Genomic DNA, 26,475 nt, shown 5'->3' on the forward strand with positions numbered 1-26,475 from the left:
GATTCATGCAAAGTTCGAGTCAAATTCACTTTGGAGTTGCCAAGAGAATTCTCAGATACTTACGAGGAACTATAGATTATGGCATTTGGTATCGCCCAAGTGCAAAGGCCAAGCTCATTAGTTGCATTGATAGTGACTAGGCAAGTTCAGTTGATGATAAGAGAAGTACTACTAGCCATGCATTCACATTGGGTTCTGAAATATTCTCATGGGCATCTAAAAAACAAGACTTGGTGGCGCAGTTTACTACAAAAGCTGAATACATTGCAGCTGCTATGACCGCCAATCAAGTAATATGCTTCGAAGAATTCTAGAAGATATTGGAGAAGCACAGATAGAACCGACTCCGTTACTTTGTGACAATAAGTCGGCGATCGCTATATCAAAGAATTCAGTTTTCCATGGAAGAACTAAACATATCGACATCAAATATCACTTCATACAAGAGGTGCAAAACAACGGAGAGATCGAACTCAAATATTGCAAGATCAAGGATCAAGTAGTAGACATATTCACTAAAGCACTACCGCTATCCAAGTTTGAGACATTGCGGAAGAAGCTTGGTGTAACACAAAATTGGATCAAGGAGGAGTGTTGAATTGTTGATCCAATTTCTAGAAACTTCAAGATAGACATGAGCTAGAGAAGTCAAGAAAAATCCTAGAAGAGTCCATAAAATTATCCCTGCAAATGGCAAAGATTTTTGCCTCGAAGAGTTGGTTGTTCAAGAAAAAAAATTATAAAAGAATCGACTAGAAGTTAAAAATGATGGGCCATAAGTCGGTGGAGCTCCCTTATAAATAGGAAGGAGACAGCACAGGGGACCAATAGGGTAAGCAAGCTCCTTCCCCTTCCCTTTGTACTAGAACTAAATAATAAAATACTTCTTTTTGTTCCATTGTGCTTCTTTGCTGCCACTCTCTTTTACACTTTCTTATTATTACTTTGCCCAACCATTTCTTGCCCACATTGTTCCTTAGTTCTTTTGCTCTTTTGATAGTTCACACAAAAAACACTCCCTTGCACACACATCAAACACACGCTTCCGCAAATACCAACAATTCAAAACCCTTGCAGTGGTTGTAACCACTAGTACAATTCTTGAGCGCATGGTAAATGTCCATTGGTTGATCAAGTAGTTTGCCCCACATGGAACTATGAAGGCACTAAACTGATCAAGATCCCATCTATACAGAAATACTGCAGATTTCTTAACAAAGTAGATGAGTTCTAGAGGGATGGAAAAGTAAGCCAGGGTAATAAAGAAATTTGAGAGGTATTGGCACTTCATTAAAAGCTCATTAGCTAGCCACTGTGGCTTAATGCAATTGCAGGAGTCCATCGTGTGGTAGAACAATCTGAGCAGTCAGATTCTTTCTCACATGCATGAATCCAGTCCACCGAGCTTGGGCATGAAGTCAACAACAACCAAAGCTTGGATTGCCGCTTCTCTAGATTCGCACCATTCATGCATCTAGATACACGTGACTAATTCCATTTGCCTCAATGATGGCAGTCCAAGTCATAGAATCCTTGAATGCTGGGCAGGGAGGCATCCAGTAAATAGAGATCCAAACTCGCACATGCATCTTAAAACTCGTTAAAATATTTTCTGTGGAAAACCATATATCCATCCAATCTCTTTGCCTTGCTCAATCTTTTCCTCATAGCTGCAGCTGATAATGCGAATCACTTCCTTTGAAAGAGTTGCTGGATTAGTAGATGGTAGAAGTCTTCCCTATTCCACAAATGCTGCTACAATAAGGACCGGAGTTGCTGGACTTGTAGTGGTACCTCGATGATTTTTTTTTTTTTTTTGGCGATAAACCCCAAGACTGGTGATGATGGTATAAGCACCACACAGCTCAAAGGTAGACAATCATCGTCGGCCGTCTAAAGTTCTTTTATATTAGAACTAGTTCCTTCTAAGTCTCCTTTTCCTTCCAGATATCTACTGGTCATGTAAGGAATGTTATTTTCCTGCTTGAGTTTCTAACTTTCAACCCTTTCTTTCCGATCAATAATTCCAAATCCACAAGAGCTCAAGTCTTTTGAGGGGTCCACAATTTGCACAATAATTAGTTGTATAGGATCAACAAAATGAACTAAATGACTATTAGAGGGGACCAAAGGTCCAAATGTTGTCTGAATAGATTGATTGTTAGGTGCAACATAAGGGATTTCATCATATACCGGCTGCCCATTTATGAAAAATGGCATTGGATGTTGAGATTCATGTTTAAAAGAAGACGAGATCAGGATCTCCTCTTTACCATTGGCGCCTTGTGGCATCACCTTGGCTGTCATTGAACTCGCTCTCTATGTCATTGAAACAATCTTCTTCCACTTGAGGACTCCCTAATGCCTTTGGTAGTGAGTCATACAGTAAGGAAAACATTGATTACCATCCTTCCTCTTGTACTCATAATAGGGACGGCACACTGGGAATGCACTCTCATACAAGCAACAAAGACATCACCATTGGCTGTAAGTCTAATAGTATCACCACATATCTGACATATCTGGCCATTCAAGTGCTTTTGGGGCTAGGGCACATTATCAGAGTCGTGGTGTATCCGAACCAGCCTGTTTCTCTTATAAGATTTGGCCACCATTCCTACATTTGCTTCCATGAGATGATCTTGATCCTTTGTTTTTGTGTCTGGTAGAATTTCCTGAAAACTTCAACGCACCTTACCACTTCTGCTGGAAGGTTCAGAACATAAGACTTGTAACTTGGTCAAAACTGAAAGTTTCTACTCCTTCAGTTAATAAGGTCACATGAGTTTAGTTGAACTACTCTCATTTTGGGGAAAATCTCCTGTAGCTTAAATCAATGAATTCCATTCCATCATTGAGGTGCACCTCCCTGTTCATACAAAAATCTCAATATGACTGTCCATCAAATCTCAGTTATCTTTGTCAAGCAATTCTTGGTCCAACAGCTCTTTTGCCACTTCTAATAGTTTCCCCCTGAGTCATTGTTTTGCGCTGAATTATTCTACAAATTCAACAATTTCTTGCTTCTGGAATGCAGATGGTGAATCTCAAGACATAGGAGCTTAGCCACCAAATAAACTCTAGAACTCGTTGACATCAGCATCACGCACAAACTTCCCATTCTCTATTGTTGCTACCTCACAGCTTCAATAATGCTTATTTCCTTAATGTAGTGAATAACTTCTAGAGTTCTAGCTCTTTCTCGTATGCTAGAGTTGCACCCACTGAAAAGAAATATTTTTGAAAAAATGTCCAATATGAACACATCATAGTGATTCAAGGATGATCGCCCAATGTGACCTCTTTAACATGAACAACATGTCCCCTTCACATGCAAACTAGCTGATGTAGTACTTTTCCCCCATTCGAAATTCCTATTTCTGACTTGTACAGTCTTTTGATGGGCATAATGCATAGAGTGAAGAAGGACAAGAACTTCTCTATTTCTTAGCTTGGAACTTCCTCCCAGAATAGAATTTCCCATGTGAAGCCCTTAAGATGCAAACTAAGTGGAAATTCTCGATGCACCATATCTCTAAACCTCTACTTCATTCCAGCATCTTGGAATGTTAATGTCCTTAAACGAACGCGACATTTTCTCTCATGAGAGAGCACTCCACAAAGTTATGAGATTGTTGTCGGAGTTGAACGAGAAAAACGATAGCAAATTGCAACAAAGGAGCTCGGTATCAGAATTTGCATCAAATGGAGAAATGCATCTCCCCATCATTGTTCTTTGCGTCTCTAATTCAAGTTATTTCTGTCTCTTCACACCTTCAAGTCTCAAAGGCTCATTCTGATTTTTGCTTCATCCATTCCTTTTCTCAAATTCTGCAATTGAAGCCTAGATTCTTGGGCCTTTCTCCGTTCAATAGCACATATCTTAGAAAATAAAAGGCTTATTAAATCCAAATCCTCAAAACCTTGAAAGTCAAAATGCATAAGAACCGACATAGATTTTGAAGGAAGAAAGAATCCAGAGTTTCCTCCTCGCATTCGATAGCAACGCCACCAAACTTGAAATCTTCTAAATCGCTTTGGCTTTCCTGATCTTTGGGTTAGACCAATGATCATTTGGACCTAAAATGAAACATACATCCTAGTAACAAGAGACTAACATGCGCTATAAACTGACACGCTACCTCGCAATGTCCCATAAAAATCTACACCTAAATATCATAACCTATGCTCTAATACCACAAATGTCACACCTCGAATCCTATAGTGATGGGGGTGGCACGGTCGTCTTTCTACCCGAATGATGCAGTTCCAAACCACCCAAAGTTCAACTCTTAAAATTCCCCATGATGACATTCTCGCTCTAACATCCACTAATTGAGAGACTTGAAAAACATGATAAGAAGAAAGGAATGAGCTACCACAATCCAGTAAGTAATACATTTCTTCTAAGGGGAACGAACAATTGCTATGCACATTTAAAACACAAGCATAACTTACTTTAGTCAAATCTAGAAATTTAGCAAACTTTCAAGACCAAAATGTAATATTTCTTACTTTAACATAATACGTTCAAAGTAGAAATATAAAAGATAATAACAAGCAAACACCAATAGTCTAGCCCATCGGTCAATCTCAAAAAATACACGTCAATGGTCCATTCAATTGACTAATCTAATACCACACATCAATAGTCTATTTCATTGATCAATATCATTAAAACACTCATCAATGATCCATTCATCAACCAATATTTTGCTTCATATCAAATTATGGTCATGACATAACGTCTGGTGATAAGGCGATCAAGATTGCTCTTTTGGTTAGGTCCCCACCTATTATTAGCTGGTGGCTCGGTCCACAAGGATATCTTAGACTAATATATGCATACCTACAAACCTCTCACTAGCTCACAATGATATTGAGCATAAACATCAATTCACAATGACCTCCATAATTCACAAAGCCAAACCAAAATATAGGTTTCATAAATCAAAAAGCATAATCTTTCTACAACCCGACTCATTCACCAGAAATGCTTTCGAAAAGCATTTCTCAAATCATTTCGAAACTTGTTTCTTAAACTAGAATAAATTTCACATATCATTTGGCAATACATTTTATAAACCGAGTTCACTAATCAACATATATATAAATATAATCTTTCGCAACAACTTTCCAAAAAAATTTGACGAACCATTCATATATATATCAAATCGTAGTAAATGTTCGATCTAGATTTTATGCAATAAAATATGCTTTCAATAACCTATGATACATCAAATCTCCATAACTTTCAAGACGCGAGTTTACAAATTCATAGAAGAAATAGTATTACTCACATGGAAAAGCTGAAAACCAATCACTAGTTGAGTCAATTTGAATGTCAATCATGATCGAACTGACTCAAATGCAATACGCAGACCTATTTCTATTAAATGAAGGGATCAATAATCCCTATAATGCAAATGTGAAATAATGTTATAATGCAAATTTAGGTGTCAATGCCGTCTTTCTCTCTCTCTTTATCATAACCAGAGCTCTTAGCAATGTGTTCAATCTTGAGGTTCCCCACAAACGAAAGATTGTGTATGATAAAAAAAAATTGTGTCAATACCCTCTTTCTCTCTCTTTATCACAACTAAAACTCTCAGCAGTGTGTCACGATCTTGAGATTTCCCACAAACGAAGGATCGTGTATGATAAAAAAGAAAAATAGAGAGAGAGACTAATCTAGGGATCTGAAGTCCTCTAGAATATTCCTATGGAAGGGTAATAAGGTAAATATACCGAATTCTAGAGTATTCTTATCATAAATGCCAATAGTTGGTAGATGGGATATACAATATTCACCATTAAATTGAAAAACAATTAATGGTTGTGATGAGAGAGATTCTATATAAACAAGGTCCCTCTCCTCATTTGTGTCAATCCAACCCTCGAGTTCTCGCCTAAACTTCTTGACTCCACTGATCTAGTCGTCATTACAGACCCGCGTTTCTTTTCACGTGCACACCACCCGCCAAGCCGCCAAGCCGCCAAATGGATTCTCCAGTGTACACTAGCCGCCAATTGGAACTCAGAGACTCGATGGCCAATCAGACTGACTTCGCTCTCGCCCTCTCCAAGCAGGTCCTCTTGACCTGGGCTAAGGATTCCAACCTTGTCTTTTCTCCCGTATCCATCCACGTTGTGCTCAGCCTGATCACGGCCGGCTCCGCTGGGCCCACGCGGGACCAGCTCCTCTCTTTCCTCAAGGCCAAGTCAACTGACCACCTCCACTACTTCGCTTCTCAGATCGTTGCCATCGTGTTCACCGACGGCAGCCCCGCCGGCGGGCCTAAGCTGTCCTTCGCAAACAGCGTTTGGATTGATAAGTCGTTGACTTTCAAGCCATCTTTCCAACAGGTGGTGGACGCGTCTTACAAGGCGGCCACTAATCTTGCTGATTTCGAAACCAAGGTTAGTTCTTGCTCCCTCTTTTTCTGTTTTTTTGGGTCGAATACATGTGCGGCTTTCTTTGTTCCTTTGGTTAGACGGTTCTGAGAGGTTGAGTGACTAAGCTTAGGTATTTTAACTAGCTGTTCTTTTCATTTGTTGTTTCATGGTTTAACACTCTTCCTTGGATTGAAATGCAAGCGTACGTTTTATTCATAAAAATAGTTTTGAAAATCATTTCCTCTTCTAAATTTTATTTGGTTTGGGATTTGAAATACTGTTCGTAATTGGTTGACTTGTTAAACCAAACCTCCCGGAGTGGAACATGGTCTGATTAAGGCAATAGCTCTTTCTTGTTGGCTTGCGTTGGATTTCTTCTAGGTGTGAAGTATACTCCAGACATGCGCAAACAATATGTAAATCCCCTAAATTGAGCGCATTCTAACCTTCTGTTAGAGGACTACATGATGAACATAAAAGGGTAAATTTATAAATGGTCACAAAATCTGGTAAGCTTCAAATGAAAAAAGGACAATCCAGATGCGTTGGTCAATTGATTCTCCCAAAACATCATATAAAATTTCAGGGCTTTAGATGAGGTTGTTTGAAGATATCAAATTGGAAGGGACCTCGATCATGCCCTGTAGGTGCATTTACAAGGATCTCTTATTCTCTGTCATATTCTAAGCATGTTAAAGACGTAAACTTTATGCTTTTAGAGTGCAATTTGCTAGGGCAACAAGTTTTAGCCTCCTGACCTTCCCATTCATCATCAATGTACTGATTTTCCACAGATTAATTACATGGGAATTTGTAGAAGACGCAAATATTGATATTGCATCTGGCTTCTGTGCACTTCTTACTATAGCCATAGATCATATGAATACAGAGAGAGCAAAGTGACCGTACTAGGAAAAGAAATTAAGCATAGTTATTATAGGATACATTGCCCTCTGGCTGTGCGAACTTCAATCATAGGTGACACTGTTATTTCTAATCGGGTATTTGCATACTTGTCAGGATCAAGCAATTTTAGTATGGGTGTAGACTGGAGTGAGATGTGTGTCATTGTAGATGTTTCTGGAAAATATAATTGCAGATTAGTTCTGCAGCTTGTGCTGCTAAATTTCACACAGTGCTTAAGGATCTTGGAGAACTGATTTATCACACAATCACTATGTTAAAGAACATCTTTTGTAGTCAAATACTTCGAGCAGTGCAATTTCGACTAGTCAGATTCTCATATATGTGCCATCGGCATTCCTCTATTTGAATATCAGTTTGGTGCATGGAGTTGTAGAAACATGGGGTGACCCTTTTTTGTAGGGATTTCTCAGTTGACGGATAAAACTCTTTTTTTTTTTTTTTGGTACTAAATATTTTCTTGGTTCTCTAATGTTCCTTTTGTTGCCTAATTTTCTATATCAATGGTTCCTCTTTACTATTTTAAGTTGGGAAACTGGTGCTTTTGTTCGTTCTTAAGTCACGGTTGAGAATGTGGTTCTGTGCTAATTAACTTTAGTATTGACCCGTAACTTTCATCCTTCCATAAGCAGCTTAGGCTTCAATTGAACTGCAGTCTTTTCTAACTTCTCGCGTGACTGTCCTTTCTATTTGTTAAACAATGGTGTTAGCTGCTCGGTTTTTGTGTCACCTACTATTCTATGTCAACCCATTAGGCTGTTGAGGTAACTAGGGAGGTTAATACGTGGGCTGAGAAGGAGACCAGAGGCCTCATAAAGGAGGTTCTCCCGGCTGACTCAGTGGACCCTTCAACTCGGCTCATTGTTGCGAATGCCCTTTACTTCAAAGGTGCTTGGAATGACCAGTTCGACTCTTCAAGGACAAAAGATAATGACTTTTTCCTTCTCAATGGGAATTCTGTTCAAGTTCCTTTCATGACTAGTGACAACAAGCAGATCGTCAGGGCTTACGATGGTTTTAAGGTCTTGGGACTTCCTTATAAGCAAGGGGAGGACCAGCGTCACTTTTCGATGTACTTATTTCTTCCAAATGCGAAAGATGGACTCCCAGCTCTCGTGGAGAAAGTCGGTTCTGAATCTGGCTTTCTGAATCGCCATCTTCCTTACAACAAAGTCACAGTGGGGGAATTCCGAATCCCGAGATTCAAGATATCATCTGGGTTTGAAGCTTCAGAAGATCTAAAGAAGATGGGATTGGTATTGCCGTTTTCAAGTGAAGGAGGATTAACGGAGATGGTACACCTTCTTAATCCCCATGTCTCACGCGTATTTCACAAATCCTTCATTGATGTTAGCGAAAAGGGAACAGAAGCAGCCGCTGCCACTGCCAGTATCATGATGGGGTGTTCGCTTTTTTCTTCGAAGAATAATTTAGACTTTGTCGCCGATCACCCGTTCCTGTTTTTGGTGAGAGAGGATTTGAGTGGCACGGTGTTGTTTGTGGGTCAAGTGTTCAATCCGCTAGCCGGCTGATCATAAGTCGAGCAAGAGCGTTAATATTCCCAATGATATTGGCTAGTAATGAGAGGTTGTATGGTTTATTGCATATGTTTTAATGTATTAATTTGTCAAAGCACAATTAGGGAGGACGCAATATCTTATTGTATTGAATCGATTTTATGGACATGTATGTCTTCCTATCTCTTTGTAACTTCTATTTATTTTTTCTTAATAAAAGTATTGGGAATATTGCATCTAGTTCTTTGATCATTCAAGTTTTTCTTTTGATCTGTAAGTATCTGTGCCTATAAATACAATTGAGATTTGCACGTTCAAAATCGAAACCCTAACTTAATAAATCTCAAATTGCTGAATATCAACAGAAAAATTAAAGATAAATAGACCTTGTAAAACCTGGCTCTGATACCAAACTGATGTGAATCGTTGCGGAAGGATCGTTCTACGAAGGCCCAGATGGTGCGAATTGTAAACCTCGACCTCCAATCAAACCTGTGATTGGCAACCTCGGTATGAACGTGACCTGTTGACGAACACGTGTCAACCAACCAACGTTATAGACGCCACGAGCGAAAGAATTCGCTATCTCGCTCGATAAGTCAAATTGACCGCCACAAGAGAATCTTGATTAGGTCAAGTCCTCAAAAGAACAGTAAAAAAAAGAACCTCTCAATTCTTTTCCTCAAACATAAAAATATATTTGTCCCCAAAGAAATTTGGCAAATCCTTTTTATAGGCTGCCACACAAACCCTAAAAATCTAATGCGTCATATTCTAGAATATTCCTATTCTAGAATATTCTTAAACAAGAATATATATCTAATGCGTCATATTCTAGAATATTCCTATTCTAGAATATTCTTAAACAAGAATATATATAAATTGACTTGGTCAATTATTTGGTGACAAGATAATTAAATTGCACCAAGATTTCCAAAATTCTTCAAGATTTGAATTTGATCCAAGGTCATCTTCACGCCAAAGATCACGAATCATGACGCCAACAGCTTGCCTGAATTGTTTGGCCCGCGCTCGAGTAATCGAACCAGTAGGAATAGACAATGGGTCCCTAGCACCTCCTCCTCGATATGACTCGATGTCCACATCATTCCCTCCCCGTGCAAAGGATTTGTCCTCAAATCATCACTAGCATCAAAAAGAGTCAAGTCAGAAACATTAAATGTGGCACTAACGTCATACTTACCTGGAAGATCAAGCTTGTAGGCATTATTGTTAACTCTTTCCAAAACCATGAATGATCCATCCCCTCGCGGTAATAACTTAGAATGTCGCTGCTCAGGAAATCTCTCTTTGCGCATATGAACCCAAACCCAATCGCCAAGTTCAAACACCACTTCCTTGCGCCCTTTGTTAGCTTGCCTTGCATATTGCTCAGTCTTGCGCTCAATATTTGTGCGCGTCTTCTCATGCAACGCCTTGACAAATTCAGCTTTCTTTGCTCCATCTAAATCCACACGCTTATCAACAGGTAAAGGGGTTAAATCTAACGGAGTTAATGGATTAAAGCCATAGACAACCTCAAATGGTGTAAATTTAGTAGCATAATGCATGCTCCTATTATATGCAAATTCAACATGTGGCAGACAATCTTCCCAAGATTTTATGTTCTTTTTAATAATAGCACGCAACGATACCCCTAAAGTTCTATTAACTACCTCGGTTTGACCATCGGTCTGTGGATGACAAGTAGTAGAAAATAACAATCGTGTTCCTAGTTTTTTCTACAATGTTTTCCAAAAGTAGCTAAGAAATTTAGAATCTCGATCTGAAACAATCGATCTAGGCATGCCATGCAAACGTACAACCTCCTTAAAGAACAAATTAGCAATATGAGATGCATCATCAGTTTTATGACAAGGTATAAAATGAGCCATCTTTGAAAACCGATCAACAACCACATAAATAGAATCTCTACCATACTTAGACCTAGGCAATCCTAACACAAAATCCATAGAAATATCAATCCAAGGATGCGTTGGAATAGGTAATGGTGTATACAAGCCATGCGGTTTAGTTGTAGACTTCGATTGCTTACAAGCAATGCATCTCTCACAAACACGTGTGACATCTCTCTTCATATGTGGCCAATAAAAATGTTCATACAACACTTCATAAGTCTTATTAATGCCAAAATGCCCCATTAAACCACCACTATGCGCTTCTCGCACCAACAATTCACGCAAAGAACACTTAGGCAAACATAGTTTGTTTTCACGAAAAGATAACCTCCATGCCTATAAAATTTATCAAATGCAGCGTGTTCACATGCTTCATAAACTCTCCCAAAGTCATCATCATCAATATATAAGCCCTTGATATGCTCAAAACCTAGACACTTTGCTTCTAAAATAGTTAGAATCGCATACCTTCGAGAAAGTGCATCGGCTACCACATTTTCCTTACCTTTCTTGTACTTGATCACATATGGAAAAGTCTCAATGAACTCTATCCATTTGGCATGTCTTTTATTCAACTTTTGCTGTCCTTTCAAGTACTTCAAGGTCTCATGGTCGGTGTGGATCACAAACTCCTTTGGCCATAAATAATGTTGCCAAGTCTCCAAAGCTCGCACTAAAGCATACATCTCCTTATCATAGGTAGGATAATTCAATGTTGCTCCACTCAATTTTTCGCTGAAATAAGCTATGGGACGCCCTCCTTGCATCAACACGGCTCCAATTCCTGTACCAGAAGCATCGCACTCTATCTCAAAAGTAGCACTGAAATTCGGCAAAGATAATAAAGGAGCATTAGTTAACTTATCTTTTAGCAGATTAAATGCTTTCTCTTGCTCTTCTCCCCACGTGAAACCCACGTGCTTCTTGATTACCTCAGTTAATGGTGCGGCAATAGTGCTAAAATTTCTCACAAATCGTTGATAAAAACTCGCCAATCCATGAAAGCTACGCACCTCTCCTATGGTCTTAGGCGTTGGCCATTCACGGATTGCTTTAACCTTTTCTTCATCAACCTGTATACCATTAGCACTAACAACAAATCCTAGAAATACTAATTTGTTGGTAACAAAAGAGCACTTCTTTAGATTAGCGTATAATTGCTCGGCCCTTAAAACCTACAAGACAACTCGCACATGCTCAATATGGTCATCAGGACTTCGGCTATAAATTAAGATGTCATCAAAATAGACAACCACAAATCGACCAATAAAAGCACGCAAAACATGATTCATAAGTCGCATAAACGTGCTCGGTGCATTAGTTAATCCAAATGGCATTACTAACCACTCATATAATCCATACTTGGTCTTAAATGCAGTTTTCCATTCATCACCTTCTTTCATCCTAATTTGATGATAGCCACTTTTCAAATCGATTTTAGTGAAAACGCAAGAACCATGCAACTCATCCAACATGTCATCTAACCTAGGAATAGGATGTCGATACTTTACCGTAATATTATTGATTGCTCGGCAATCGACACACATTCGCTAAGTTCCATCCTTCTTTGGCACTAACAAAACAGGGACAGCGCACTGGCTAAGACTCTCTCTCACATACCCCCGTTCCAATAGTTCGCTAACTTGCCGCTGAAGTTCCTTTGTCTCCTCGGGATTGCTTCGATATGCGGGTCGATTAGGTAATGGCGCACCAGGAATGAAGTCAATTTGATGTTCTATGCCTCGAATTGGTGGTATCCCTCCAGGAAGTTCATCAGGAAAGACATCTTCAAATTCCTGCAATAAAGATACAACAGGACTAGGCAAACTTGGGTCAAGATCGTTAGTAGAAAATAAAACCTCCTTGTACACAAGTACAAGCATTAGTCGATCTAGAACTAAAGCTCTCCTCACTTCACTCGATTTTGCATAAAAATTATTTTGCCTCTTTTCTTTCCTCTCTTCTTTTCCCTCGGTTTTTACCACAATCTTTCTCTCGGCCTCTCCTTTTCCTTGCGTCTCAGACACACCACGCAAGCCCTCGAATTTCTCACCTTTTCTCTCTCTCTCGGCTTCTCATTGTAACTTTAGTTGATCTTGATACACCTCACTAGGCGTCATTGGTACCAAGGTATAAGTCTTTTGATTCATCATCAATGAATAACGATTAGTATACCCATCATGATGTACCTTTCGATCATATTGCCATGGTCTTCCAAGTAAGATATGACCCGCTTGCATAGGTACAACATCACACTTTACCTCGTCCTTATATCTCCCTATCTCAAATGGAATTCGAACTTGCTTCGATACTTTCACCTCACCACTATCATTTAACCATTGAAGTCTATAAGGCCTAGGTGCTTTGTTGTCTTCAAGCCCAACTTATCCACCATACTACAACTTGCCACATTCGCACAACTACCTCCATCAATTATCATACTACGAGATCTTACCATTCACCACACACCTTGTATGAAACAAATTATCTCTTTGTTGGTGATGCTCCTCCTCCTTTACTTGCACACTCAGAGAACGCCTAACCACCAATAAGTCTCCTTTTATAGCCACTTCTCCATCACTACAATCCTCCAATGGTGGCATCTCATCATCATCTTCTTCCCTTTCACTTTCGGACTCAATAACACCATGTCCAGTCATGATCATCACCCTCCTATTAGGGCATTGATTCGCCATATGACCCCTGCCCAAACACTTAAAACATTTAATTTCACGAGTTCTAGTGTTAGAATTTTCGGTTTTACCTGAAATCGGATTCGTTCCAACTTTACCGTCCCTCTCCTTCTCCTTTGAAGTTTCGGTTTTTGTGTTGTTTCCTCTCCAATTTGGCTTCTCATCTCTCTTCCAATTGGATCTCCAATTTTGATTTGAACCTCCTCCACTCTTGTGACTTCGGTCCAACTTCAATTGCCGCTCAACTTTGATGGCTTTGTCCACCAATTCTTCCAATTCAACATAGTGTTGCAGCTCTACCACCCTCGCTATGTCTCAGCTCAAACCACTCAAAAATCTTGACATTGTGGCCTCACGATCCTCCATCACATTAGCACGGATCATGGCAATCTCCATCTCCTTGTGATACTCTTCCACGCTCTTATTGCCTTGTGTGAGGTTTTGTAACTTTTGAAACAAATCTCGATGGTAATGACTTGGCACAAAACGCCTCCTCATCACCGCTTTCATCTCATCCCACGTCTCTATCGGTCTTTCACCATTGCGCCTTCTACTAGTCACAAGTTGATCCCACCAAATTATAGCATAATCAGTAAATTCAACAGCTGCAATTTTTACCTTTTTGAGCTCAGAGTATCGTTGGCAATCAAATACCATCTCCATGCGTTTCTCCCCACTCTAGATACGCATCGGGATCATTCTTCCCTTGGAAGGAAGGAATCTTCATCTTGATGTTGCCAAGTTCATCATCTCCTCGGTGTCTAAACCTTCGGCCTCCATTCCACCTTTCAAATCGAGCATCTCGATCATCCTCCATGTCGGCCTCATCATCATCATATTACCGTTGCCTTCTATGTTGTGTTCTAGAGGCATCTCGCTGATGTTGCGGCCTTCCTCGGGTATCTCTCGGTCACCATCAACCCTCATGTCATTCCTCATCATTCAGCCACTAAGCTCCTCCACTACGACCCTCAATTGCTGGATGCTTTCCACGAGCGCTTCATCCCTTCGTATGGAGTCAACCTCCCGTTGATTCACGCTTTCTTCGCGTGACATATTTTAGACCTGCAAATAAACGTCAGTCTAAAAAAAAATCCTCACCAATCGCTCCCTCACGTGTTTCTCTCGAGATATTTGTCGCTCCTCTCGTGTTTAACTCAAGTCTAGGCTTTTTCCACCCTCAATTAAGCTTACACACTCTTGCCTTTTTCCTCTGGTATTCTCTTTTCACAAGCTCTTTATTGGATTCAAAACCTGTCTCTCAACCCCCTCACGACAATCAATCAAACTAATCAAACAAGATTAGATCACTATTGATTTTGTTTCAACAAGTAACAATTTCAAACCAACAAGTACAACTTTCAAAATTCCAATTGAAACGCAAATCACTACTGATTTTGTTTTCAATTTGGTCTACTAACAAACGAGTCGCCTTCTTGATTTTTTTTTTTTTTTTGTTCGGCTAATTTTTTTTTTTTTTTGCCGAATCTGTTTTTTTTTTTCTTGCACACTTTTTTTTTGTGCGTTTCCTTTCTCTTCTTTTTTTTTTTTTTTACTCTTTTTTTTTTTACTCTTTTTTTGACGAACTCAGATACAATTTAAGATGCTAGAAAAGAAAATTTAAAACTAACAGCAAACAACTACGTATGGAAACACAAAAGCAATCTAATCCCTAAATTAGCTAGAATCGAAACCCTAACTTAATAAATCTCAAATTGCTGAATATCAACAGAAAAATTAAAGATAAATAGACCTTGTAGAACCTGGCTCTGATACCAAACTGATGTGAATCGTTGCGGAAGGATCGTTCTACGAAGGCCCGAGATGGTGCGAATTGTAAACTTCGACCTCCAATCAAACTCCGTGATTGGCAACCTCGGTATGAACGTGACCTGTTGACGAACACGTGTCAACCAACCAATGTTATAGACGCCACGAGCGAAAGAATTCGCTATCTCGCTCGATAAGTCAAATTGACCGCCACAAGAGAATCTTGATTAGGTCAAGTCCTCAAAAAGAATATATGTCTAATGCGTCATATTCTAGAATATTCCTATTCTAGAATATTCTTAAACAAGAATATATATAAATTGACTTGGTCAATTATTTGGTGACAAGATAATTAAATTGCACCAAGATTTCCAAAATTCTTCAAGATTTGAATTTGATCCAAGGTCATCTTCACGCCAAAGATCACGAACCATGACGCCAACAGCTTGCCTGAATTGTTTGGCCCGCGCTCGAGTAATCGAACCAGTAGGAATAGACAATGGGTCCCTAGCACCTCCTCCTCGATATGACTCGATGTCCACATCAAAGCTGGTGGAGGAACGGAATATCTGTCTTGTACATATTCCACAAATGCTTCATCGAAGTCAACAAAAGAGGAGCCAAAGCAGCGGTAGCTTCAGCTGATCTTGTGACATTAGGTGCTGCTTGTTTTTCGGTTGTAACAAAAGTCGACTTTGTGGCCGACCACCTGTTTTTGTTCTTGATCATGGAGAAAGATTCCAGCACTATTGGGTTCGCGGGTCTGATCTTTAATCCTGTTGCTGAGTGATTGGTGAGTGTGGAATAAAGGCCGATGAAAAATCTCTTTCTTTTGAGAAATATAAAGTTGTGCTTATCTTGTCAATATAGTAACTTCTAAGGTGCTGATTCTCTGCTATCGTTTCACGCAATATATAATTCACCGTTACTCTTCACCTGTCTCCAACGCAATACTCGGAGATTCGATCCCTCTCTCTTTTTCTTTCTCTTAACTTGAATTTAGTAGTTGCTGCATAACTTGCAGGTCTAGGTTCACTTCTATAGAGCGGCTCTCTAGTGCTTTTTACAAGGCAGCCAGTGAGCTACTTCTCATGGGAAAAACTCTCTCCAAACCCGGTCCAGCTCCCCAAAAAATGGACCTAAGAGAATTGATCGCCAACCAGACCAGCGTCGCTCTTTCTCTCTCCAAGCAGCTCCTCTTGACCGGGGCCAAGGACTCCAACCTCGTCTTCTCTCCCCTCTCTATCCACGTCGTGCTCAGCCTCATAGCCGCCGGCTGCACGGGGCCCACCCAGAATCAGCTCCTCTCTTTCCTCAAGACAAAATCCACCGACCACCTCAACTCCTTTGCTTCTCAGCTCATCACCGTTGTGCTGGCCGACGGCAGTGCCGCAGGTGGGCCCAAGCTGTCTTTCGTGAACGGCGTTTGGATCGATAAGTCGTTGCCTCTCAGGCCTTCTTTCAAACAGGTAGTGGACGCGTCTTATAAAGCGGCCACTAATCTTGCCGATTTCAAAACCAAGGTTAGTCCTTGCTCTTGCTCTTTCTCTCTCTCTCTCTTCTTTTTGGCGGATAAGTGTGGGCTTTCTTGGTTTCTTTGGTCAGATGTTGTTGAGAGGTTAAGGCAACGTGCCAAACTATATCGGTTAGATAAAGTTTTTGTTCTCGGTAATAGATTTGAATCATGATCAAAAAGTAAAAAAAGTTTTTTTTTTTTTTTTTGATAATAATTCTAGAATCAAGTATTTTTTTTTTTTCTTTCTTTCCTTTTCTTCTTCTTCTTTGTGGCCAGCAACCTTGTCGGATCCTTGTTGGCTCGAGCCTCACCATGGTTGCAGGAGGCTCAGCCTTGCCCAACCACCGCGAGGCCGATGAGCAAGGCTGAGCTTGCCCAGCCACTAGTGAGGCTCAACCTCACCTAACCATCACAAGGTTTGGACCAATGAGGCTAGCAAATCGGTTAGAGGAAGAAGAAGAAAGAAGGAAAGGAAAAAAGAAAAAAAAAAAAAAAAATGTTATAAAATTATTTAAGAATTAAAATAAATTATAAGTCATAAAAAAATTTGAGGTGGTACCAAATACATTGCTATTCTAAGAATATAAATTTTGTACAACTACCAAACGCCTTTGAACTTAGAAATTCGTCCGGTGAACAAAATCAGAAAAAAAAAAAAAAAAAAAAAAACCAGTTATGAACAGAAATTGTTCTGAGTAATAGAATGGTTACCAAACGCATCATGAGTAATTGCGCTTAGATATTTTAAACGAGCAGGTGTTCTACCCAATTGCTGTCTCATGGGTTTAACACTTCCGTGGATTGAAATGTGAGTGCATGTTTAATCTGTTGATAAGTTTCGAAAGGAAAAAGCTCGATTGTGATGCGCTGTTCAATTGATTCTCCCAACCGATCATATAAAATTCACTTCATCAAGGGTTTAGATAATTATGCTTGAAACTATCAAGTTTGAAGGGAACCTCGGTCGTGCCCTCCAAACCAGCTGCAGTGTTTTCACGGAGATTTCCATTTCCCTATCATATTTTTAAACATGTTGAAGACGTAACCTTTATGCTCCCAGAAGGCAAATCGCTAATGCAACAAGCTTTACGCTTCTAACCTTTTTATTTATCATCAATGCACCGATTTTCCACAGATTGACTAATGGGCATTTGTAGCAAGAGGCAGATATTGCCATTGCTTCTGGCTACTCTACACTTCCTGCCATACCCATAGATCATATAAATGTAGAGAACTTGAAATGACAGTATTAGGAAAAGAAATTTAACCATAGTTTTTGGAGAGTTCATGGCCCCTAGCTGTGTCATCCCCAAACATAGGTGACTTTGGTATTTCTAAATTAGGTATTTGCGTACTAGTCATCATCAAGCGATTCTGGTATGGCTATAGACTGGAGTGAGATGTGACATAATTGGTGTTTCTGGAAAATATTTTTGGAGATTAGTACTGCAGCTTCTACTAATAGTTTTCTCACAAGGCTTAGCTCAAAAATCTTGGAGAACTGACTGATTATGCAATCGCCTTGTGAAAGAACATCTTGCTTTGTTGAATACTTCAGATTAGTTGCAATTTCGATTAGTCAGACTGGCAGATCAAGTGGTATGTGCACTCCTATGTAGCCTTTGGTGGAACTTTTAGCGGTCGTCTGTCAGAATATCAGCATTTTCATTTTGTTGGTGCGTGGAGATCTACAAATGTAGGGCGACCCCTTTTTTGCAGCGATTGCTTTGCGGATGGCCAGACCCTTTTTTATGTACCAATTATTTTCTTGGTTCTCTATCTTTTTTCTTTTTCCTTTTTTTGCCTAACTTTCAAAATCAGCAGACCGTCTATACTAATTTAAGCTGCCAAAATGATGATGTTCTTCTTTCCAAAGTCATGGTTAAGAATGTTGTTCTATGCTAGTTAACTCCAGTATTGACTTGTAACTTACATCCTTATCTAAATAGCTCGATTTTCAGTTGAACTCCAATTTTTTTTCGAGTTCTTATGGCAGTCCTTTCTATTTGTTAAAACAATGGCATCAGCTGCTTGCTTTTTGTATCACACATTACTCTGTTCTAATGAGAATAACTCATAGGCTATTGAGGTGACCAGCGAGGTTAATACGTGGGCTCAGAAGAAGACCAGTGGCCTTATAAAGGAGGTTCTCCCAGCTGGCTCAGTTGACGGTACAACCCGACTCATTTTTGCGAATGCCCTCCACTTCAAAGGCGCTTGGAATGAAAAGTTCAACTCTTCGAAAACAAGGGACAACGACTTTTTCCTTCTTAATGGGAGTTCTGTTCAAGTTCCCTTCATGACTAGTAAGAACAAGCAGATCCTCCAGGAATATGACGGATTTAAAGTCTTGGGACTTCCTTATAAGCAAGGGAAGGACAGGCGTCACTTTTCAATGTACTTATTTCTCCCAAATGCAAGGGATGGACTCCTAGCTCTCGTGGAGAAAATCAGTTCTGAATTTGACTTCTTGGATCGCCATCTGCCTCACAAAGAGGTGGAAGTGGGAGAATTCCGAATCCCGAAATTCAAGATATCCTTTGGATTCGAAGCTTCAAAAGATCTGAAGAAGTTGGGATTGGTATTGCCGTTTTTAGGCCAAGGAGGATTAATGGAGATGGTGGACTCCCCTGAAGGCCGAAGTCTCTATGTCTCAAGCATATTTCATAAATCCTTCATCGAAGTTAACGAAGAAGGAACAGAAGCAGCCGCCGCTTCTGCTGGGGTTGTTACTCTGAGGAGTATTGATTTACCGGAGAAGATAGACTTTGTCGCCGACCACCCATTCTCGTTCCTGGTGAGAGAAGACACGACCGGAGCGATTTTGTTTCTGGGTCAGGTGCTCAATCCGCTAGCCGGATGATCATATGTGGATTAAGAGCATTTGTATTCCTAACTAGATATGAACTAACATGAGAGGTTGTATGGTTTATTGCATACGTGTGATGTCTTAATCTAATAATGCACAATTACAAAACGCCAACCTCATTGCCTCGTATGAATTATTATCGCATGTTCATGGACACTTTTGGTCTTCGTATCCCTATACTTATGACTTGCACGATGCCGCGTTCAGTTGAATTGACTAATGTTCAGTTCGAAGGGATAAACGTTTTTCTTTGAAGATAACCTGTTATTTGTTGATGACTAAAATTGGACTTCAATTTCGCGACTTTTATATATTTTTTCCTAATAAAAGTATCTTGGATATTGTCTATAGTTCTTAATCAATAAAATTTATGTCAATCTCTAAGAATCAGTGCATATAAATACGTTAAAACTTTGCGTGTTCAAAATTAAAATATCCCAGATCAGCTTGAACACACATATTGCCGCAAGACTTTGGATTCTCACTTTCTTTTTGCACAGCTGCACGAATAATGACTTGAACACATATATTGCCGCAAGACCTTGGAAGGTTGCGGGAACTTCTATTCGGGAAAAATATTTATAAAAAAAGTCCTAAATTTATTATATTTGTGCTAATTTAATCTTAAATATTTGATTAGTGTTAATATAGTCCTAAACATTTTGACCTAATGCCATTTCAGTTATTCGGGTCAATTTTGGCCAAATATTATTGATGTGGACACCGGCTGAGACGGCCGTGCTAATATAGACAAATTTATAAAAAAAAATATCATTAAAAAATTATTTACATTAACGTCAATCATATTGCGTAAGTCGGCTAGCATTTACATCAGTAATATTTGACCAAAATTAACCAGAATGGCTAAATTAATACTAAGTTAAAAGGTTTAAAACTAAATTAACATCAATAAAAGATTTAGAACTAAGGCACTAATGTAATATATTTAGGACTTTAAGACACTTTTCCCCCCTTCTATTCTTGTTCAATAAATTCAATTCCATGAATCATTGAGAATGCCCAGTTTACCGTGATGATTGATTGTCGCGTAATACAAGATCGCGGTAGTACTGGGAAGACATCCCACAAAAAGTTATACTAAACTTGTATAAAGCACAAAGTTTTTCATGGTCATCCCAAATTATGCAACTAATTTACCAATCTGTCATGCGAATTATATTTTTTAAACCTCGTGGCACTTGTTTGTGTTAATCATATTTTTTAAAGTTCTTAAGTTGCTTTGCGGAGAAAAAGTCAAAAACCGCATCTAGTTGCCCCGTGCATCAGCTTCTCTTCGATCATCCCCACTACATGAATGAAGGAGAGGGAGAGTTACCGTCAACTGTTAATACAAATGAAACAACAATCTCCTCTGTATCTTAGTTAGGTTTAAGTGCTTCTTCATATTGGTTGCATAGCTTGAAGCTGAAGTTAAATAAATGAGAAGTTTCTCGTTTAGTCTACTAGTTAAGGCAATCAATGTATATGCATGAATCTAGCATGGACCATGTATTCAACTCTTTAAGTCACCAAGTACAAATAACTTAAATTTGGAGTATCCACTCAAGTACATCAATCATCAATAATGATACTCACATTAATACATGATTCGAAAGAAAATCATTATAGCAAAAAGATGACAAGAAAAGTTAGCGAGAAATTCAATGTAAATCAACACAAAAGAAACTTTCTATTGTTACAAGTCAAGTTAGTGAGAAAGAAGCTACAGCCCAATGGTTCAGCTTCGTACTTCGTTTCATTCCATCGTGTCATGCCAAGAAGTAACTCGTCTATTCTTTCAGTCAAAAGTCGTCGGCCCATAGAGACAGCCACAACCTGCGAACAGAGATCCCACAGGCCTCCTTTGTCTGAACAAAATGGCCCATCATGCGAACCCATTCTCAGCCCGAGGAAGACCACGACGCAGGTGCAGTGCAGGTTCTCGGAAGCACCAGGTGGTGGGGCCACGCAACGCGTCGGTCGGTCGCGCTTCCTCTTTCGGTCCTCTCTCTCTCTTTCTCGATCACAATTCACAATTCACAACCAGAGCTCTCAGTAAAACGCGTGTTTCTTTCTGGCGTTCGTTCTCACACCGGCTGCCCGAAAATGGACCTGAGAGAATCGATCGCCCACCAGACCGACGCCGCCCTCGCCCTCTCCAAGCACCTCCTCTTGACCCGGAGCGGGGACTCCAACCTCGTCTTCTCCCCGCTCTCCATCAACGTCGTGCTCGGCCTGATCGCCGCCGGCTCCGCGGGGCCCACCCAGGACCAGCTCCTCTCTTTCCTCAAGGCCAAGTCCGCCGACCACCTCCACTCCTTGGCTTCCCAGCTCGTCGCCGTCGTGCTCGCCGACGGCAGCGCCGCCGGCGGGCCCAGGCTGTCGTTCGCGAACGGCGCTTGGATCGATCAGTCGTTGCCTCTCAAGCCTTCTTTCAAACAGGTGGTGGACGCGTCTTATAAGGCGGCCACTAACCTAGCCGATTTCAAAACCAAGGTTAGTTCTGGCTCTTTTTTCTGTTGTTGGGGGGTCGAATGCGTGTGGGCTTTCTTAGTTTCTCTGGTCAGATGGTGCTGAGAGGTTTGAGTGACTGCACCTAGGTATTCTAAGCAAGTAGCTGTTCTACCCACTTGCTGTTTCGTGGGTTTAACACTCTTCCGTGGATTGAATTGCGAGTGCATGTTTTATTTATGGAAGCACTTTACGAAAATCATTTCCTCTTCTAATTTTTCTTTAGTTTGGGATTTGAAATGCTGCTTGTAATTGGTTGACTTGTTAAACCAAACCTTCTGGTCAAGGCATTAGCTCTTTATTGTTGGCTTGCTAAAATATTTCTTCTAGGTGTGAGATATACTCCAAACATGCCCAACCAATATGTAAATCCCCTTAAATTGAGCTCATCGAAACCCTGTGTTAGAGGCCTACATCATGAACATAAATGGGTATAGTGATGAATAGTCACAAAATCTTCGTAAGCTACAAATGAATAAAGTTCCAAGGTGGTCAATTGGTTCTCCCAAACAATCATACAAAATTTACTTGATCAGGGCTTTAGATGTTGTTTGAAGCTATCAAGTTGGAAGGGACCTCAATCGTGCCTTGTACATGAATTACAAGGATTTCCTATTCTCTATCATATCCTAAGCTTGTTAAAGACTTAAACATTATGCTCCCAGAATGCAATTCGCTAATGCAACAAGTTTTACCCTCCTAACCTTCCCATTCATCATCAATTTACTGATTTTCCACAGATTAACTAATTGGGCATTTGTAGCAGAGGCAAATGGTGATGTTGCATCTGGCTCCCATGCACTTCTTATCATAGCCATAGATCATATAAATATAGAGAAATCAAAATGGCCATATTAGAAAAAAAAAAACTAAGCATAGTTATTGCAAAATACTTTGCCCTCTGGCTGTGCGATCCCCAATTGTCATGATCAAGCAATTTTAGTATGACTGTAGACAGGAGTGAGATGTGTCAATGTAGATGTTTCTGGAAAATATAAGTGGCGATTAGTTCTGCAGCTTTTGCTACTGGATTCACAGAGTGTTTGACTTAAGGATATCGAAGAACTGACTTATCATGCTATCAACATGTTAAAGGCATCTTGTGTAGTCAAATACTAAAAGGAGTGCAATTTCGACTAGTCAGACTCTCAGATATGTGCCTTGGGTACTAGTATGTTGCCTTTGGTGGGACTTCCAGCAGTCCTCTATTTGAAGATCAATCTTTCACTTTGTTGGTGCATGGAGTTATAGAAACAGACTGACCCTTTTTTGTAGGGATTTCTTTGCTGACGGGTTATTATTTTCTTGGTTCTTTATTGTTCTTCTTGTTGCCTAATTATCTATGTCAATGGTTCCTCTGTACTATTTTAAGTTGTGAAACTGATGATTTTGTTCTTTCCTAAGTCATGGTTGAGAATGTGGTTCTGTGCTAATTAAGATTAGTAGAGCCGTAACTTTCATCCTTCCATAAATGGCTCTTTCAATTGAATTGCAATCTTTTCTGGGTTCTTACATGACTGTCCTTTCTATTTGTTAAACAATGGCATTAGCTGCTCGCTTTTTGTGTCACCTAGTATATTATATACTGATTGGAAGAACCCATTAGGCTGTTGAGGTGACTAGCGAAGTTAATACGTGGGCTGAGAAGGAGACCAGTGGCCTCATAAAGGAGGTTCTCCCGGCTGGCTCAGTCGACGGTTCAACCCGACTCATTTTCGCGAATGCTCTTTACTTCAAAGGTGCTTGGAATGACAAGTTCGACTCTTCGAAGACAAAGGACAATGACTTTTTCCTTCTCAATGGGAATTCTGTTAAAGTTCCCTTCATGACTAGTAAAAACAAGCAGGTCGTCGGGGCTTACAATGGTTTTAAAGTCTTGGGACTTCCTTATAAGCAAGGGGAGGACAAGCGTCACTTTTCAATGTACCTATTTCTGCCAGATGCGAGAGATGGACTCTCAGCTCTCGTGGAGAAAGTCGGTTCTGAATCTGGCTTCCTGGATCGCCATCTTCCTTACAACAAAGTGGAAGTGGGGGAATTCCGAATCCCAAGATTCAAGATATCCTTTGGGTTTGAAGCTTCAGAAGATCTGAAGAAGTTGGGATTGGTATTGCCGTTTTTGGGTGAAGGAGGATTAACAGAGATGGTGGACTCTCTCGAGGGCGGGAATCTCTATGTCTCGAGCATATTTCACAAATCCTTCATCGAAGTTAACGAAGAAGGAACAGAAGCGGCCGCCGCTTCTGCTGGGGTTATTAGGCTAAAGGGTTTGGCTTTTTCGGAGAAGATTGATTTTGTGGCCGATCACCCGTTCCTATTCTTGGTGAGAGAGGATATGACTGGCACGGTGTTGTTTGTGGGTCAGGTACTCAATCCGCAAGCCGGTTGATCATACGTAGAACAAGAGCATCAGTATTCCCGACTATATACATACTAACACGAGGTTCTATGGTTTATTGCATATGTTTTGATGTTTTAGTTTATCAATGCACAATTAGAGAGGACGCGACTTATTGTATCTATTTTCATCACATGTTCGTGGACATCCCATCTCTTTGCCACTTCTATTTATTTCTTTCTTAATGGAAGTATCGTGAATGTCGCATTTAGTTCTTGATCACTTAAATTTTTCTTTTGATCTATAAGTATATGCGCGACCAAACTCATTCGAGATTTGCGATATCAAAATCGAAAACATCTCAAACAAGCTTGAATACATATATTATATTTCCGCATTTTGGATTTTCATTTTCGCCTTACACAACTGCATGAATAATAGACCTTATATGTCCGCATACTTTGTATGTATGACTTTTTTTGGTCGGATATTGGTGTGACATGACTTAGTTTAAACTGTAAGCCCCGTCTCGATCATTAGAAAGGAATGCCACACTCATTGAATTCATTGTCAAGGAGGGCGAGTCTGGATCAAACGCTCTCTCCATTGTTCTTCCTTCGGCGATGCTATGCATGGCCTCCGAGAATCGACCCGCAGCCAAGACGACGTCGCTTTGGCACTCGGGAAGCACTTGTTCCCAACTAAGATCGAGGACTGGAACGAGATCTTCTCTCCTCACTCAATCTCTGCCGTTTTCTGCCTGCTTCCCGTCGGACACAATCGACCACAGCGCCTCTCTTTCCTCAAGGCCAAGTCGATTGACCACCTCAACGCCTGTTCGCAGACAGCTGGGGCACAAACGGGCCAAAGCTCTCAATCCAGAATGGCGTTCGGATCGCTGGTTACATGCCTCTCCGGAATTGTTTCAAACGGGTGGTGGGCACCCACCGCAAGGCTGCCGTCGAGGCCGTTGATTTTCCAACCAAGGTTAATCTTTCCTAGCGTCATTGTTGAAGAAAGATCATCCGCGCAACACGTTATCTTGTTCACCGCAAGAACTTTCAATCTGTCATTGCTAAATCCTGCAGTCTCACCAGAGTATTGATTCTTCAAGCATAATCTAGGCCTATGATCAAACTCAGTTGTGGAAGAAGTTTCAAATTACTCAGATTGTCACCATAGTAATGAGCAAGTTATTTTGCTTGGGAATCTGTGTGAGAACTAATGACCCGATCAAATGCCAAAAAAAAAAAAAAAAATTACACTATATGTAGCTAAAGATTAATCCAAGAGGGTTTTGCACCCTACAAATTCTTGGCATATTATAAGGTTTATTCTTAGACATGTAATCCCCCTTTGTGGTTCTAACGTTGCAAATGCACGAGTATAGAATTTACAGCAATACATTATTATAGAGCCTTCTTTTAACTGTTGCTTTTAGGCCTGCCACTTAAGATTGTAGATGCTATAAGATGATTATTTTAGAAATCCCATGAATCTCCTACTCATTTAATTTAAGGGGAAAGTGTACAAAACCCCTTGAACTTTAGGGGTAGGACCTGTCTACCTTTGAAATTTCAAGTGCTATACTAATGAGCAAGTTATTTTGCTTGGGAATCTGAGTGAGAACTAATGACATGATCAAATGCTAAACAAAAAGTTACACAATATATGTAGGTAAAGATTAATCCAATAGGGTTTTGCACCCTACAAACCATTGACATATTTTAAGGTTTATTCTTAGATATGTAATCCCCCTTTGTGGTTCTAACGGTGCAAATGCACGAGGATAGAATTTACAAGAATAAATTATTACAAGAAAAGGGAAAAGGACATCGATAATAAAAAGGTCAAATGAGAAAATTGGATTAATCATTATGCATACTTAAAGAGTTAATTAATCTAAATGATTATTGATAAACAAAATATATAAGAATCAATTACAAAAGAAATGTTCTCAAAGCTTAAAAGGAGATGATTAGCCGAAATTTAAGGTACTTCTCTAAATATGTTGTATTCATC

General features: G+C 39.9%; 3 protein-coding genes across 3 annotated transcripts; all 3 read left to right on the top strand.

Moving 5' to 3' along the window:
- Positions 1–5,902: 5,902 nt before the first annotated feature.
- On the top strand, positions 5,903–9,058 carry LOC104447766 (serpin-ZX). The gene is made up of 2 exons (XM_010061475.3): positions 5,903–6,420; positions 8,076–9,058. The coding sequence occupies exons 1-2, from the start codon at positions 6,001–6,003 to the stop codon at positions 8,850–8,852; spliced, it is 1,197 nt and encodes a 398-aa protein (XP_010059777.1). The 5' UTR covers positions 5,903–6,000; the 3' UTR covers positions 8,853–9,058.
- A 7,094-nt stretch (positions 9,059–16,152) lies between these two features.
- LOC104447765 (serpin-ZX) lies at positions 16,153–19,718 on the top strand. The gene is made up of 2 exons (XM_010061474.3): positions 16,153–16,742; positions 18,816–19,718. Exons 1-2 carry the CDS (start codon positions 16,311–16,313, stop codon positions 19,596–19,598), a joined length of 1,215 nt encoding a protein of 404 aa, XP_010059776.2. The 5' UTR covers positions 16,153–16,310; the 3' UTR covers positions 19,599–19,718.
- A 1,889-nt stretch (positions 19,719–21,607) lies between these two features.
- On the top strand, positions 21,608–24,727 carry LOC104447764 (serpin-ZX). Its single transcript, XM_010061473.3, has 2 exons — positions 21,608–22,100; positions 23,722–24,727. Exons 1-2 carry the CDS (start codon positions 21,711–21,713, stop codon positions 24,502–24,504), a joined length of 1,173 nt encoding a protein of 390 aa, XP_010059775.1. The 5' UTR covers positions 21,608–21,710; the 3' UTR covers positions 24,505–24,727.
- The last annotated feature ends 1,748 nt before the right edge of the window (positions 24,728–26,475 follow it).

Source organism: Eucalyptus grandis, chromosome 6, assembly GCF_016545825.1.
Source record: "Eucalyptus grandis isolate ANBG69807.140 chromosome 6, ASM1654582v1, whole genome shotgun sequence".
Lineage (NCBI taxonomy): Eukaryota > Viridiplantae > Streptophyta > Magnoliopsida > Myrtales > Myrtaceae > Eucalyptus > Eucalyptus grandis.